The following is a 12771-nucleotide window of genomic DNA, read 5'->3' on the forward strand; positions in this document are numbered from 1 at the left end:
GGTTAAAGTGATGAACTAGAAAGCCATTGGGTTTTCCACCCAGGTTCATATCCTGTTGACTACTGGTGTCCTTGTGATCTGGTAACCCAGGAGGTCATCGGTTCAAATCCCACCATGGCAAGTTGTAACATAAAAGCAAAATACTCCGGGTGCTGAAATCTGAAATAAAAAAAACAGAAAATGCTGGAAATACTCAGCATGTCGGGCAGCAACTGTGGAGAGAGAAACAGAGTTAACGTTTCAGGTCGCTGACCCTTCGTCAGAACTGGAGAAAGTTAGAGAAGTAACAGGTTTTTAAAGCAAGTGTAGGGGCAGGGCATGGGGGAGGGGAGAACAAAAGGGAAGGTCTGCGATAGGGTGGAAGGCAGAAGCGATTAAGAGAAAAAAGGGATGATTGTGCACGGCAAAAGGAGATGGGTACTGGGACAAGTTAAGAAACAAAAGATGAGTCTAGATAGGGTGTAAATGGAGATGGCAGAATCATCAGCAGCTGCCATGGGAAAGAGGAAAAAAAATGATTTTTTTTTTTAAAAGAGGCCGAGGTTATGGTTTGAAATTGTTGAACTTGATGTTGAGTCCAAAATGCTGTAAAATGGCTAAACGAAAGATTAGACTGGGTTACTTTGATAACTTTGAAAGTTGTAAAACTGATTTTAATAAAAGCCTCTATAGGTTATATTAAGATAGCTAGAAATAATCTTGTGCAATTGTAACCTAATATTTTAATGAACAAGTTCTATAATATCCCCCCACAACCAACCCTCCCTCCCTCCCCAGCCACCCCATATTTCTCCAGATATTGTTTTAGCCACCTGTAACCCTGCAGTACCTCACTCATTCCTCACGTGAAAACCAATACATCATGAGAGGTCAATGTTGAGCATTCAGAAAAAGGAACTGTGGCTGATTTTTCATTTTTTTGGCCCAGGAGTATTTTTTTTATTCATTCACGATGTGGGCGTTGCTTAATTGCCCTCAAGAAGGTGGTGGCAAGCCGCCTTCTTGAACTGCTGCTGTCCATGTGGTGAAGACATTCCCACAGAATTGAAGCCAATAGTAAGCTCCCAACTCACTCCCCAGGGTGAGATCAATTAATGTAGCACAGACCAGGTCTGTATAGCTGGGTAATGTTAACATGTGGCAAAATTACATTTTGGTCATTGCAATTCGGAATACTTGCTTTGTTGGTAGAGAACAACTGCTGGCAACATTTGTTACAGGGAGGGGAAACCACACATAAGAACAGAAGAAGATAAGAAATAGGAGCAGGAGTAGGCCCTCTGGCCCCTCGAGCCTGCCCTGCCATTTAATAAGATCATGGCCGATCTGATCATGGACTCAGCTCCACTTCCCTGCCCGCTCCCCATAACCCTTCCCTCCCTTATTGCTCAAATCTGTCCATCTCCGCCTTAAATATATTCAATGATCCAGCCTCCACAGCTCTCTGGGGCAGAGAATTCCACAGATTTACAACCCTCAGAAGAAATTTCTCCTCATCTCAATTTTAAATGGGCAGCCCCTTATCCTGATACTATGTCCCCTAGTTTTAGTTTCTCCTATGAGTGGAAATATCCTCTCTGCATCCATCTTGTCGAGCCCCCTCATTATCTTATATGTTTCGATATGATCGGCTCTCATTCTTCTGAATTCCAATGAGTTATAGGCCTAACTTACTCAACCTATCTTCATAAGTCAATCCCCTCATCTCCGGAATCAACCAAGTGAACCTTCTCCGAACAGTCTCCAATGCAAGTATATCCTTCCTTAAATACGGAGACCAAAACTGTATGAAGTACCCAAGGTGTGGCCTCACCAATACCCTGTATAATTGTAGCAGGACTTCTCTGCTTTTATACTCTATCCCCCTTGCAATAAAGGCCAACATTCCATTTGCCTTCCTGATCACTTGCTGTACCTGCATACTAACTTTTTGTGTTTCATGCACAAGGACCCCCAGGTCCCTCTGTACGGCAGCACTTTGCAATTTTTCTCCATTTAAATTATAATTTGCTTTTCTATTTTTTCTGCCAAAGTGGATAACCTCGCATTTTCCCACATTATACTCCATCAGCCAAATTTTTTCCCACTCACTTAGCCTGTCTATATGCTTTTGCAGATTTTGTGTCCTCCTCACAACTTGCTTTCCCACCCATCTCTTGTATCATCAGCAAACTTGGCTACATTATACTCGCTCCCTTCATCCAAGTCATTAATATAGATTGTAAATAGTCGAGGATCCAGCACTGATCCCTGCGGCACCCCACTAGTCACTGTTAGTCAATCGTAAAATTACCCATTTATCCCGACTCTCCGTTTTCTGTTAGTTAGCCAATTCTCTATACATGCTAATATATTACCCCCAACCCAGTGAACTTTTATCTTGTGCATTAACTTTTATTTGACACCTTATCGAATGCCTTCTGGAAATCCAAATACACCACATCCACTTGTTCCCCTTTATCTACCCTGCTCGTTACATCCTCAAAGAACTCCAGCAAATTTGTCAAACAGGATTTCTCTTTCATAAAACCATGCTGACTCTGCTTGATTGAAATATGCTTTTCCAAATGTCCCGCTACTGCTTCCTTAATAATGGACTCCAGTATTTTCCCAACGACAGATGTTAGGCTAACGGGTCTATAGTTTCCTGCTTTTTGTCTGCCTTCTTTTTTAAATAGGGGCATTATATTTGCTATTTTCCAATCCGCTGGGACTTCTCCAGAATCCAGGGAATTTTGGTAATTACAACCAATGTATCCACTATCTCTGCAGCCACCTCTCTCAAGACCCTAGGATGTAAGCCATCAGGTCCAGAGGACTTGACCGCCTTTAGTCCTATTATTTTACCGAGTACTACTTCTTTAGTGATCATGATTGTATTAAGTGCCTCCCTCACTATAGCCCCTTGATTATCCATTATTGGGATGTTTTTAGTGTCTTCTATCATGAAGACCAATACAAAATATTTGTTCTATGTCTCTGCCATTTCCCTGTTCTCCATTATTAATTCCCCAGTCTCATCCTCTAGGGGACCAACATTTACTTTAGCCACTCTTTTCCCTTTTATGTACCTGTAGAAACTCTTACTGTCACTTTTTATATTTTGTGCTAGTTTACTTTCATAATCTATCTTCCCTCTCTATTATTTTTTAGTCATTCTTTGCTGGCTTTTAAAAGTTTCCCAATCCTCTGACCACCCACTAGTTTTGGTCACTTTGTATGCCCATGTTTTCAATTTGATACCATCCCTTATTTCCTTAGTTAGCCACGGATGGTTAACCCTTCTCACAGTCTTTCCTTCTCATTGCGATTTATACTTGTTGAGAGTTATGAAATATCTCCTTAAATGTCTGCCACTGCTCATCAACCATCCTATACTTTAATCTATTTTCCTAGTCCTCTTTAGCCAACTCTGCCCTCATACCTTTGTAGTCTCCTTTATTTAAACTTAGGACATTGGTTTGAGAACCAACTTTCTCACTCTCGAACTTCATTTGAAATTCAACCATACTATGATCACTCTGTCCTAGAGAATCCTTTACTAAGAGAGCATTTATTAATCCTGTCTCATTACCCAGTACCAGATATATGATAGCCTGCTTCCTGGTTGGTTCCGCAATGTACTGTTCAAGGAAACTATACCGGATGCACTCTATGGACTCTTCCTCAAGGCTACCCTGTCCAATTTGCTTTTTCCAATCAATATGAAGGTTAAAATCACCTATGATTATTGCCGTTCCTTTATTACAAGCCTCCATTATTTCTTGATTTATACTCTATCCAACAGTGTAGCTACTGTTAGAGGGTCTATAGACTATGTCCACCAGCAACTTTTTCCCATTATTATTCTTGATCTCCACCCAAACTGATTCTACATCTTGATCTTGAGAGCCAATATTGTTTCTCACTAATGCACTTATCTCGTCCTTTATTAACAGAGCTACCCCACCTCCTTTTCCTTTCTGTCTGTCCTTCCAAATTGTCAAATACCCCTCAATATTTAGTTCCCAGTCCTGGTCACCTTGCAACCATGTCTCTGTAATGTCTATCACATCATACCCATTTGTATCTATTTGTGCTGTCAACTCATTAATTTTGTTACCAACGTGGCGTGCGTTCAGACAAAGAGCTTTTAAATTTGTTTAACATTTTTTCCTGCTTTGACCCCATGTTCTGATTCACCTTTATGTTTAAACATTCTGTCCCTTCCCGGCACACTCTGGTTTTCATTTCCCCCAGTGCTACCCTGATCTATTGCCTTCTCCTTATTATTTGACTTTTTAAATTTCCGCTTACCTGAACCCTCCCCCCGACCAACTATTTCGTTGAAAGCCCTCTCTACAGCCCTAGTTATTCGATTTGCCAGGATACTAGTCCCAGCACGGTCTAAGTGGAGCCCATCCGCACGGAACAGCTCCCTCTTGCCCCAGTACTGGGGCCAGTGCCCCATGAATCAAAACCCATTTCTCCCACACCAGTCTTTGAGCCAGGTGTTTATCACTCTGATCATATTTATCCCATGCAACTTTGCTCGTGGCTCAGGTCGTAATCCAGAGATTATTACCTTTGTGGTTCTGCTTTTAAATTTGGCCCCTGGCTACTCATAATCTCTCAGCAGAACCTCTTTCTTTGTCCTATCTATGTCGTTGGTACCCATGTGGACCACGACAACTGGACCTTCCCCCTCCCACTCCAAGTTCCTGTCCAGCCTAGAGGAGATGTCCTTAACCCTGGCACCAGGCAGGCAACACAGCCTTTGGGACTCTCTCGCTCTCTCTCTCAGCTGCAGAGGACAGTATCTATCCCCCGAATTACACTGTCCCCTACCACTACAACATTTTTTTTTACTTCCCCCCCCTTTAAATGACCCCCTGTACCACAGTGCTGTGGTCAGTTTGCTCAACCACCCTGCAGTCCCTGCTCTCATCCACACAGGGAGTAAGAGCCTTGAACCTGTGGACTAGAGCAAGAGTTGAGGCTCCTCCATCCTGACTCACTCATAGTCACACCCTCCTGTCCCTGACCATGGATCGAATTTGAATGAATTACTCTAACTGGTGTGACTAGCTCCTGGATCGCGGCATCCAGGTAACTCTTCCCCCTCGCTGATGTGTCGCAGTGTCTGCAGCTCGGACTCCAGCTCATCAACACGGAGTCGAAGTTCCTCGAGCTGCAGATGTGGTCGCCGTGGACCTCAATGGTGTCCACCAGCTTCCAGATACAACAGCAGAAACACATAGCCTGTCCTCCTATCTCTAATGTATTTAATTAATTAGATTTAGTTTTTAGTTATTAATCCTAATCAAAGGCCCTTAATTTAAAGCAAGAAAAGAGAGAGAGAAAAACTCACCAATCACTTCCCTGCTTTCCTGTGACATCAAATGTAGTCGCCCTGTTCTCCTTTGTGGCCCTCTCTTACCTGCTCGCCCTGCGGTGGCTGCTGCTCACCACTTTTTATCCCCGTTCCTCCTCGGGTGTTCCCTCCTGGGTCGGGGGCGTCCGCACTGTGCGCTGGGCTGGGCTGCTCACTGCTTTTATGCTCCGCTCCTCCTCAGTGATAATTCAACCCAACAGGTTCAGATGGGAGGAGTATTGGAAACATGGCGATGAATTCAAAGAATGAAGGATACACCTGAAGGTAAACTTCTTTAAAATTTTACTCTCCTTACTTCATACACCAGTAGGATCTCTAGAACGTAGAAAAGCCTGCTTGAATAATCATTGTTTGTGCATAATGCCACCCTGCAAAGCTGCACGTCTAAACGCAAGGTAGCAAGGTGTTTCAATATTTGGTCATTTCTCACTGTCGCTGCTCAACAAGATGGCTCATGTGGTGGCCACTATTTCAGTGACGTGCACATCAATTCTACCCGAAACCTCAGAGCACAACACTCTAGCAACCTGTTTAGAAATCAGGTGGGAGGGAAAGTGCAAGAGGGCAGAAAGAACTGGGGAAATCATTCAAAGTCCTGAGCCCATCTAACATGGAAACAGTGCCTCACAAAACGGTGAGATGATGAATGGAAAGTGGGGACGATGACCGCGGCTGAAATTCTGCGGCTGCAGTAGACAAGAATTTAGAATGCGAATGGAAACAAGGCCTATCCTCATGCCAGAATTAAGGTTGGGCACATTATCATCAAGTTCACAAATACTTGTCCTAGCCGAGAGTTGAAAGCAATTTTCTATAACAGCAGCTTTAGGTTTACAGCAATCGTGCACTTATTTTATTAGTTGCTGCGGCCGAAATTCAGGGTCGCAGAGAGTCCAAGTTACTGTCAGTTTACAGCGGCCATCCGGTGGAATCCCGTGGCGGCCGCTTTGCGGTCAACTGGCTGTCCCGACCCAAATTCAGGTCGGGGATTTTTCGGCCTGTACCCAATACCACACGATTCTGATGACTGCCGCAAGCGCGTGCGGTAAGTACAGAAATATCATTGATGTACCAGCTTTCTTGCGCTACTGAATTTCAGCCCTGCTGTGTTCAAGAGTAAGCCGAAAATAACAAACAACTCTCAAGAAAAAAAAAAATCAGGAAACTATGAGCCTGTTCCAAGCCTCTCTCCACTCGTATGTGAAAAGTCTCGAGTTGCTGCCACATTTATTAATAGATGGGTTGGAGTCCAACCATGAACTGAATGAGATGTGATCTGTGTATTAAATGTGGAAAATATTAAAACAACTTGTATTTTATATAGCACCTTTAATGTAGTAAAATGTCCCAAGGCGCTTCACAGGAGTATTACAAGACAAACATTTGACACCAAGCCACATAAGGAGAAATTAGGGCAGGTGACCAAAAGCTTGGTCAAAGAGATTTTAAGAAGCATCTTAAAGGAGGATAGAGAGGTGGAGAGGTTTAGGGAGGGAGTTCCAGAACTTAGGGCCTAGGCAACAGAAGGTACGGCCACCAATGGTTGAGTGAATATAATCAGGGATGCACAAGAGGGCAGAATTAGAGGAGCGCAGATATCTCGGGGGGGGGGAGGGGAGGGGGGGGGTGAAGCTGGAGGAGATTATAGAGATAGGGAGGAGTGAGGCCATGGAGGGATTTGAAAACAAGGATGAGAATTTTGAAATTGAGGCATTGCTTAACCGGAAACTAATGTAGGTCAGTGAGCAGAGGGACGATGGGTGCATGGGACTTGGTGCGAGTTAGGACACGGGCAGAGTATTGGATGACCGCAAGTTTACGTAGGGTGGAATGTGGGAGGCCAGCCAGGATTGCATTAGAACGCTCAAGTCGAGAGCTAACAAAGGCAGCGGATGAGCTGAGGCGATGTTATGGAGGTGGAAATAGGCAGTCTTAGTTATGCCGCCGATATATGGTCGGAAGCTCATTTCAGGGTCAATTATGACACCAAGGTTGCGAACAGTGTTGTTCAGCCTCAGACAGATGTTGGGGAGAGAGATGGAGTCAGTGGTTATAGAATGGATTTTGTGGCGGGGACCGAAAACAATGGCTTCGGTCTTCCCAATACTTAATTGGAGAACATTTCTGTTCTTCCAGAACTGGATGTTGGACAAGCAGTCTGACAATTCAGTGACCATGGAGGGATCAAGAGAAGTGGTAGTGAGATAGAGTTGGGTGTCATCAGCGTACATGTGGAAACAGACGCTGTGTTTTCAGATGATGTCGCCAAGAGGCAACATGTAGATGGGAAGGGGGCCAAGGATAGATCCTTTGGGGAACACCAGAGGTAATGATGCAGGGGGCAGGAAGAGAAGCTGTTGCAGGTGATACTCTGGCTACGATTAGATAGATAAGAATGGAACCAGGCGAGTGCAATGCCACCTAGCTGGACATTGAGAGGCATCAAGAGAATGATGGAGTGGTCAACCATGTCAAAGGCTGCAGACAAGTCAAAAAGGACAAGGAGGGATAGTTTGCCTTGTCACAGTCACAAAAGATGTAATTTGTGACTTTGATGAGAGCCGTTTGAGTACTGTGGCGGGGCGGAAACCTGATTGGAGGGATTCAAACATTGAGCTGCAAAAAAGATGGGCACGGACTTGGGTGGCAACAACACGTTGAATGAGTTTGGAGAGGAAAGGGAGGTTGGCGATGGGACGGAGGAGTCGAGGGTTGTTTTTTTTTGAGGAAAGGGGTGGTGGCGGCAGACTTGCGGGAGAGGGGGACAGTACCCGACATGAGAGCCAGAAAAGGAAGTTGGGTAGTCAGCAAACCTTTTGAGAAGTAGCAAACTTACAGAAGCTATTACATACAATGTATAGTGAAGGGAATGATATTTTACTATCCTCATCCTCCAAATTCACTCATCGCCTGCCCCCTGCACCCCACCCCAACACCCACCAAAACAAAATCAGCCTGCTCTGTTCAATATTTTGAGTTCCAAGCCAGCTGGGTTCCAAAGCTACTTCTAAGATGACAAGGGGAAAAATTGTAGCACTGCACCGTCATGCTCAGAATTTTATCCCTGCCCCTTGAAGCACCATGGAACTTTTGCACCGCATTTTCCACAAAACATTTACAAGATATATCAACACCAAGCCATGAGAATCTGGAATGAAAACCAACTAAACAACTTTATTTTTTTTTAAATATAAAAGGTACGGTTTTATTGCAAAAGGGATTCAAACACATTACCATGATGGTATACAACTATTGTAACTCTAATGGTGGCTTGGCAATAGCAGGTACTTTATCTTGAAATTAGACAAAGAAAAGATTTGCATTTATATAGCCCCTTTCACAGCCACTGGACGTCCCAAAGCACTTTACAGCCAATGAAGCACTTTTTGAAGTGTAGTCACTGTTATAATATAATTAAGGATAAAGTGCAACATCCCCACCAACACCTGGGAATCCCTGGCCAAAGACCGCCCTAAGTGGAGGAAAAGCATCCAGGAGGGCGCTGAGCACCTCGAGTCTGGTCACCGAGAGCATACAGAAAGCAAGCGCAGGCAGTGGAAGGAGCGTGCGGCAAACCAGACTCCCCACCCACCCTTTCCTCTAATGACTGTCTGTCCTACCTGTGACAGAGACTGTAATTCCCGTATTGGACTGTTCAGTCACCTGAGAACTCACTTTTAGAGTGGAAGCAAGTCTTCCTCGATTTTGAGGGACTGCCTATGATGATGATAATTAGGGACAAGAAAATATAAAATCCTGGACAGGAAAATGACCTTTGGCCCTTCAAGTCCAGTTCATCCAGAGTCCATGTATTATTCAATCACACACCTTTACCACCACTATTTGGTCAGATAATAGAACATTTCCTTATCTCCCCTCATGCTGTTCCCCAGGTGACATCAGTATAACCCTCAATGTCTTTTCTCATTAGCGATCTACTTAGCTCCCTTTTGAAGGTGTCAATAGCCCCCCAAATTCAACAACCTTCTCTGGAAGTTTGCTCCATGTGTTTACGATCCTGACACTCAGGGCCGGGGAGGGGGGGACGGAGGGGCGGAGGGGTGAGATGGGGGAAGAGAAGTTTTTTGCTAATCTCTAACTTTGAAAGAAAAGATGTACTAGGAAACAGATACTTTAAAAAAGGTTACTATGTGATTTACCAGACAAGTAAAATAAATTATCTTTAGAACACAAACTTACCAGACCAGCTATTGGTGTGGACAGTCGGTTGATCCTTTTATTGACACCTGGTTTGATCTTGTTAACTAGTCTGGAAAGAGGGAAAAAGGTGGAGTTACTCATCCACATTATAAAAGCACAATACTGCATGGCTGTAATAAACAATAGATTGATCTTTTTCAGCATGCACAACCAAAAGTTCTCACACAATTCATTGATGCCAGGCCAAACATGGACCAACACATCAAGCATCACTTCACATTACAGTTACTTCAAAAGTAATTAGATTTTCCTAAATTTTGATGAAATATTAACAAGCTGATAAGATCATTCGTTGGGGATGGAAGCAAACCTGTTTCCTAGCCGAGAACTTCAGTTTAGACAGTTGATTTTGGTAGCTACACTAGCAAGTATTAAAACTATTTGAAGGGCGGGGAAACCCGGTTTGAGGTGAAGGCACAGCCTCTGAATGGGGCTCAACTTCCAATACCTGTCTGACTTACTGTAGTTTCATGTCTATGTAGCGACACAGACATTATCCACAAGTGATGATTTAGGTGGCAAAACATCAAGATGGGCTACAGTAACACAGATGGAAATGAGAAGCAATAGCAGGATGCCCCAAATGGCACAGAAAAGAAAACACAATTGTTCCACTGTATTTGGAGAAAAAGATAGGCATGAATTGGTTGGGCCACCTTTACAATGGAAAATAACATTTCACGAGTGCAAGCATGGAATCCACCCAGAAATTGAGCAAGGGATGAAGCAGTTTGTCGAGAAAATTTAAAAGTCTTGGCCAGTGATAATTGGGCAAAAAATACAACAAACTGTGCAGAATGAAAATAGTTCGGGAGACTAGTTGAAAGCTGACCCAATGATGGATGCACTGTTTTATGAATGACAGCAGCTTTACGTTAGAACAAATCTGACAGGACCTGCCAACAATTACAAGACAAATCTGGTAATGCACCAGCTACATTACAAGACTATGCAGTGTGATTAGCCATTTGGACAGACAGGCAATGAGAACAAAACATTTCAGGAGTGCAAAACTCAAATCGCTGGAGAAATACCACCAGCGATGTCTCCGCAAGATCCTGCAAATCCCCTGGGAGGACAGATGCACCATCAGTTTTATCATGTGCTTACCAACATGATGAATGAAAAGGGAGCTCTACGGTTTCCATTCAGCATCAGATAGGCAACTTAATGCTAAACAGAAACAGTGGCGCATTTAGCGCAGGTTGAGACCAAGTCCCTCTCACCCATTCATCATCATAGGCAGTCCCTCGGAATCGAGGAGGACTTGCTTACACGCTTGAAGTGAGTTCTTTGGTGACTGAACAGTCCAATACGAGAGACACAGACTCTGTCACAGGTGGGACAGATAGTCGTTGAGGGAAGGGGTGGGTGGGACTGGTTTGCCGCACGCTCTTTCCGCTGCCTGCGCTTGATTTCTGCATGCTCGCGACGTTGAGACTCAAGGTACTCAGCGCCCTCTCGGATGTACTTCCTCCACTTAGGGCGGTCTTGGGCCAGGGACTTCTAGGTGTCAGTGGGGATGTCGCACTTTATCAGGAAGGCTTTGAGGGATCCTTGTAGCGTTTCCGCTGCCCACCTTAGAGCTCCTTCACAGCAAACGAGCCAGAGTAGAGCACTTGCTTTGAGAGTCTCGTGTCTGGCATGCGAACTATGTGGCCTGCCCAGCGGAGCTGATCGAGTGTGGTCAGTGCTTCAATGCTGGGGGTGTTGGCCTGAATGAGGACACTGAGGTTGGTGTGCTTGTCCTCCCAGGGGATTTGTAGGATCTTGCATAGACATCGTCGGTGATATTTCTCCAGCAACTTGAGGAGTCTATTGTACATGGTCCATGTCTCTGAGCCAGACAGGAGGGCAGGTATTACTACAGCCCTGCAGAGCATGAGCTTGGTGGCAGTTTTGAGGGCCTGGTCTTCAAATACTCTTTTCCTCAGGCGGCCAAAGGCCCCTGTGCCCGCTTAACCTCCTGGTTAAGCAATGCCTCAATTTCAAAATTCTCATCCTTGTTTCCAAATCCCTCCATGGCCTTGCCCCTCCCTATTCTGTAATCTCCTCCAGCCCCACAACCCCGCCCCGCCCCCCACCAAAGCTGTCTGCTCTCCTCTAATTCTGCCCTTGAGCATCCCCGATTAAAATTGCTCAAGCATTGGTGGCCGTGCCTTCAGCTGCCGAGGCCTCAAGCTCTGGAACTCCCACCCTAAATCTCCCCACCTCTCTTTCCTCCTTCAAGATACTCTTTAAAACCTACCTCTTTGACCAAACTTTTGGTCACCTGCTCTAATTTCTCCTTCTGCGGCTCGGTGTCAAATTTTTTATCTCATAATACTCCTATGAAGCGTCTTGGGACGTTTCACTATGTTAAAGGCGCTATATAAATACAAGTTGTTGTTGTTGAGACAAGAACAGTGTGGAACTGAAGGACAGATGTCTCAAACTTTCATGGATGCTCTCCAGATCATTCAACATTAACCAATAAGCAACTCATCAGCAAATCTAACATTGATTTGGTCATAATATCAGTTGAGTGGAAGTCATGGAGACAGTTATGCAACTACATTTTGAGTGCTTTGTGAAGGAGATACCACAACTGATTTTACAAGGGTAATTATAACCTGACAGCATTCTGCAGATACCGCTGCTCCGTGAAAGGCTGCAGTGAATACAGGATACACAATCGCCAATCCAAACAGAATTAGCCAGGGATCTTTAAAAATGCTGTGGTTCTAAAATGATGGATGGGGGTAAGGATCGTCTTGTTGATAATTTTCTGTCTAGTGTCCCAGAATTAAACTCAAACAGTTGGATTTACAGTAAAAGAAAATAAAGGTTCATGCAGTGCTCTAACATTAATGTGGTGAACACCATTTTCCTTTGCTCTCTCATTAGCTTAATTACCCTGATAAATCTGGGATGTGCACAAGTATTTTCCGCCCTCAAAAATGTGGCTCGGGAAAAAGCTGTAGAGGTATGTTTCTTCACTGACAGCGGTACTGAAGCATTTTGTTAATTGTATGACTCATGGCATGTCATTGAAATGACAATTTTAAATCATAAATGTGCATCGTGTGTGATATACAAGAGACCAACATTTTGCCCCCTGGAATGTGGGGGGAGGGAGAGACCAACACAGAGACTATTTGAGGATGCATGCCAATAGAGGAAGTCAGATAATATAG

General features: G+C 44.3%; 1 protein-coding gene across 1 annotated transcript in view; it reads right to left on the reverse strand.

Moving 5' to 3' along the window:
* The window catches only part of LOC139274950 (LIM domain only protein 7-like), a 251471-nt gene that overhangs the window by 159902 nt on the left and 78798 nt on the right, over positions 1–12771 (reverse strand). Inside the window, exon 3 of the mRNA XM_070891719.1 lies at positions 9575–9644. Within this exon, the coding sequence (XP_070747820.1) occupies positions 9575–9644 (70 nt within the window). The remainder of the gene's footprint in view (positions 1–9574; positions 9645–12771) is intronic.

Source organism: Pristiophorus japonicus, chromosome 10 (genome assembly GCF_044704955.1).
Source record: "Pristiophorus japonicus isolate sPriJap1 chromosome 10, sPriJap1.hap1, whole genome shotgun sequence".
In the NCBI taxonomy this organism is placed as follows: Eukaryota; Metazoa; Chordata; class Chondrichthyes; family Pristiophoridae; genus Pristiophorus; species Pristiophorus japonicus.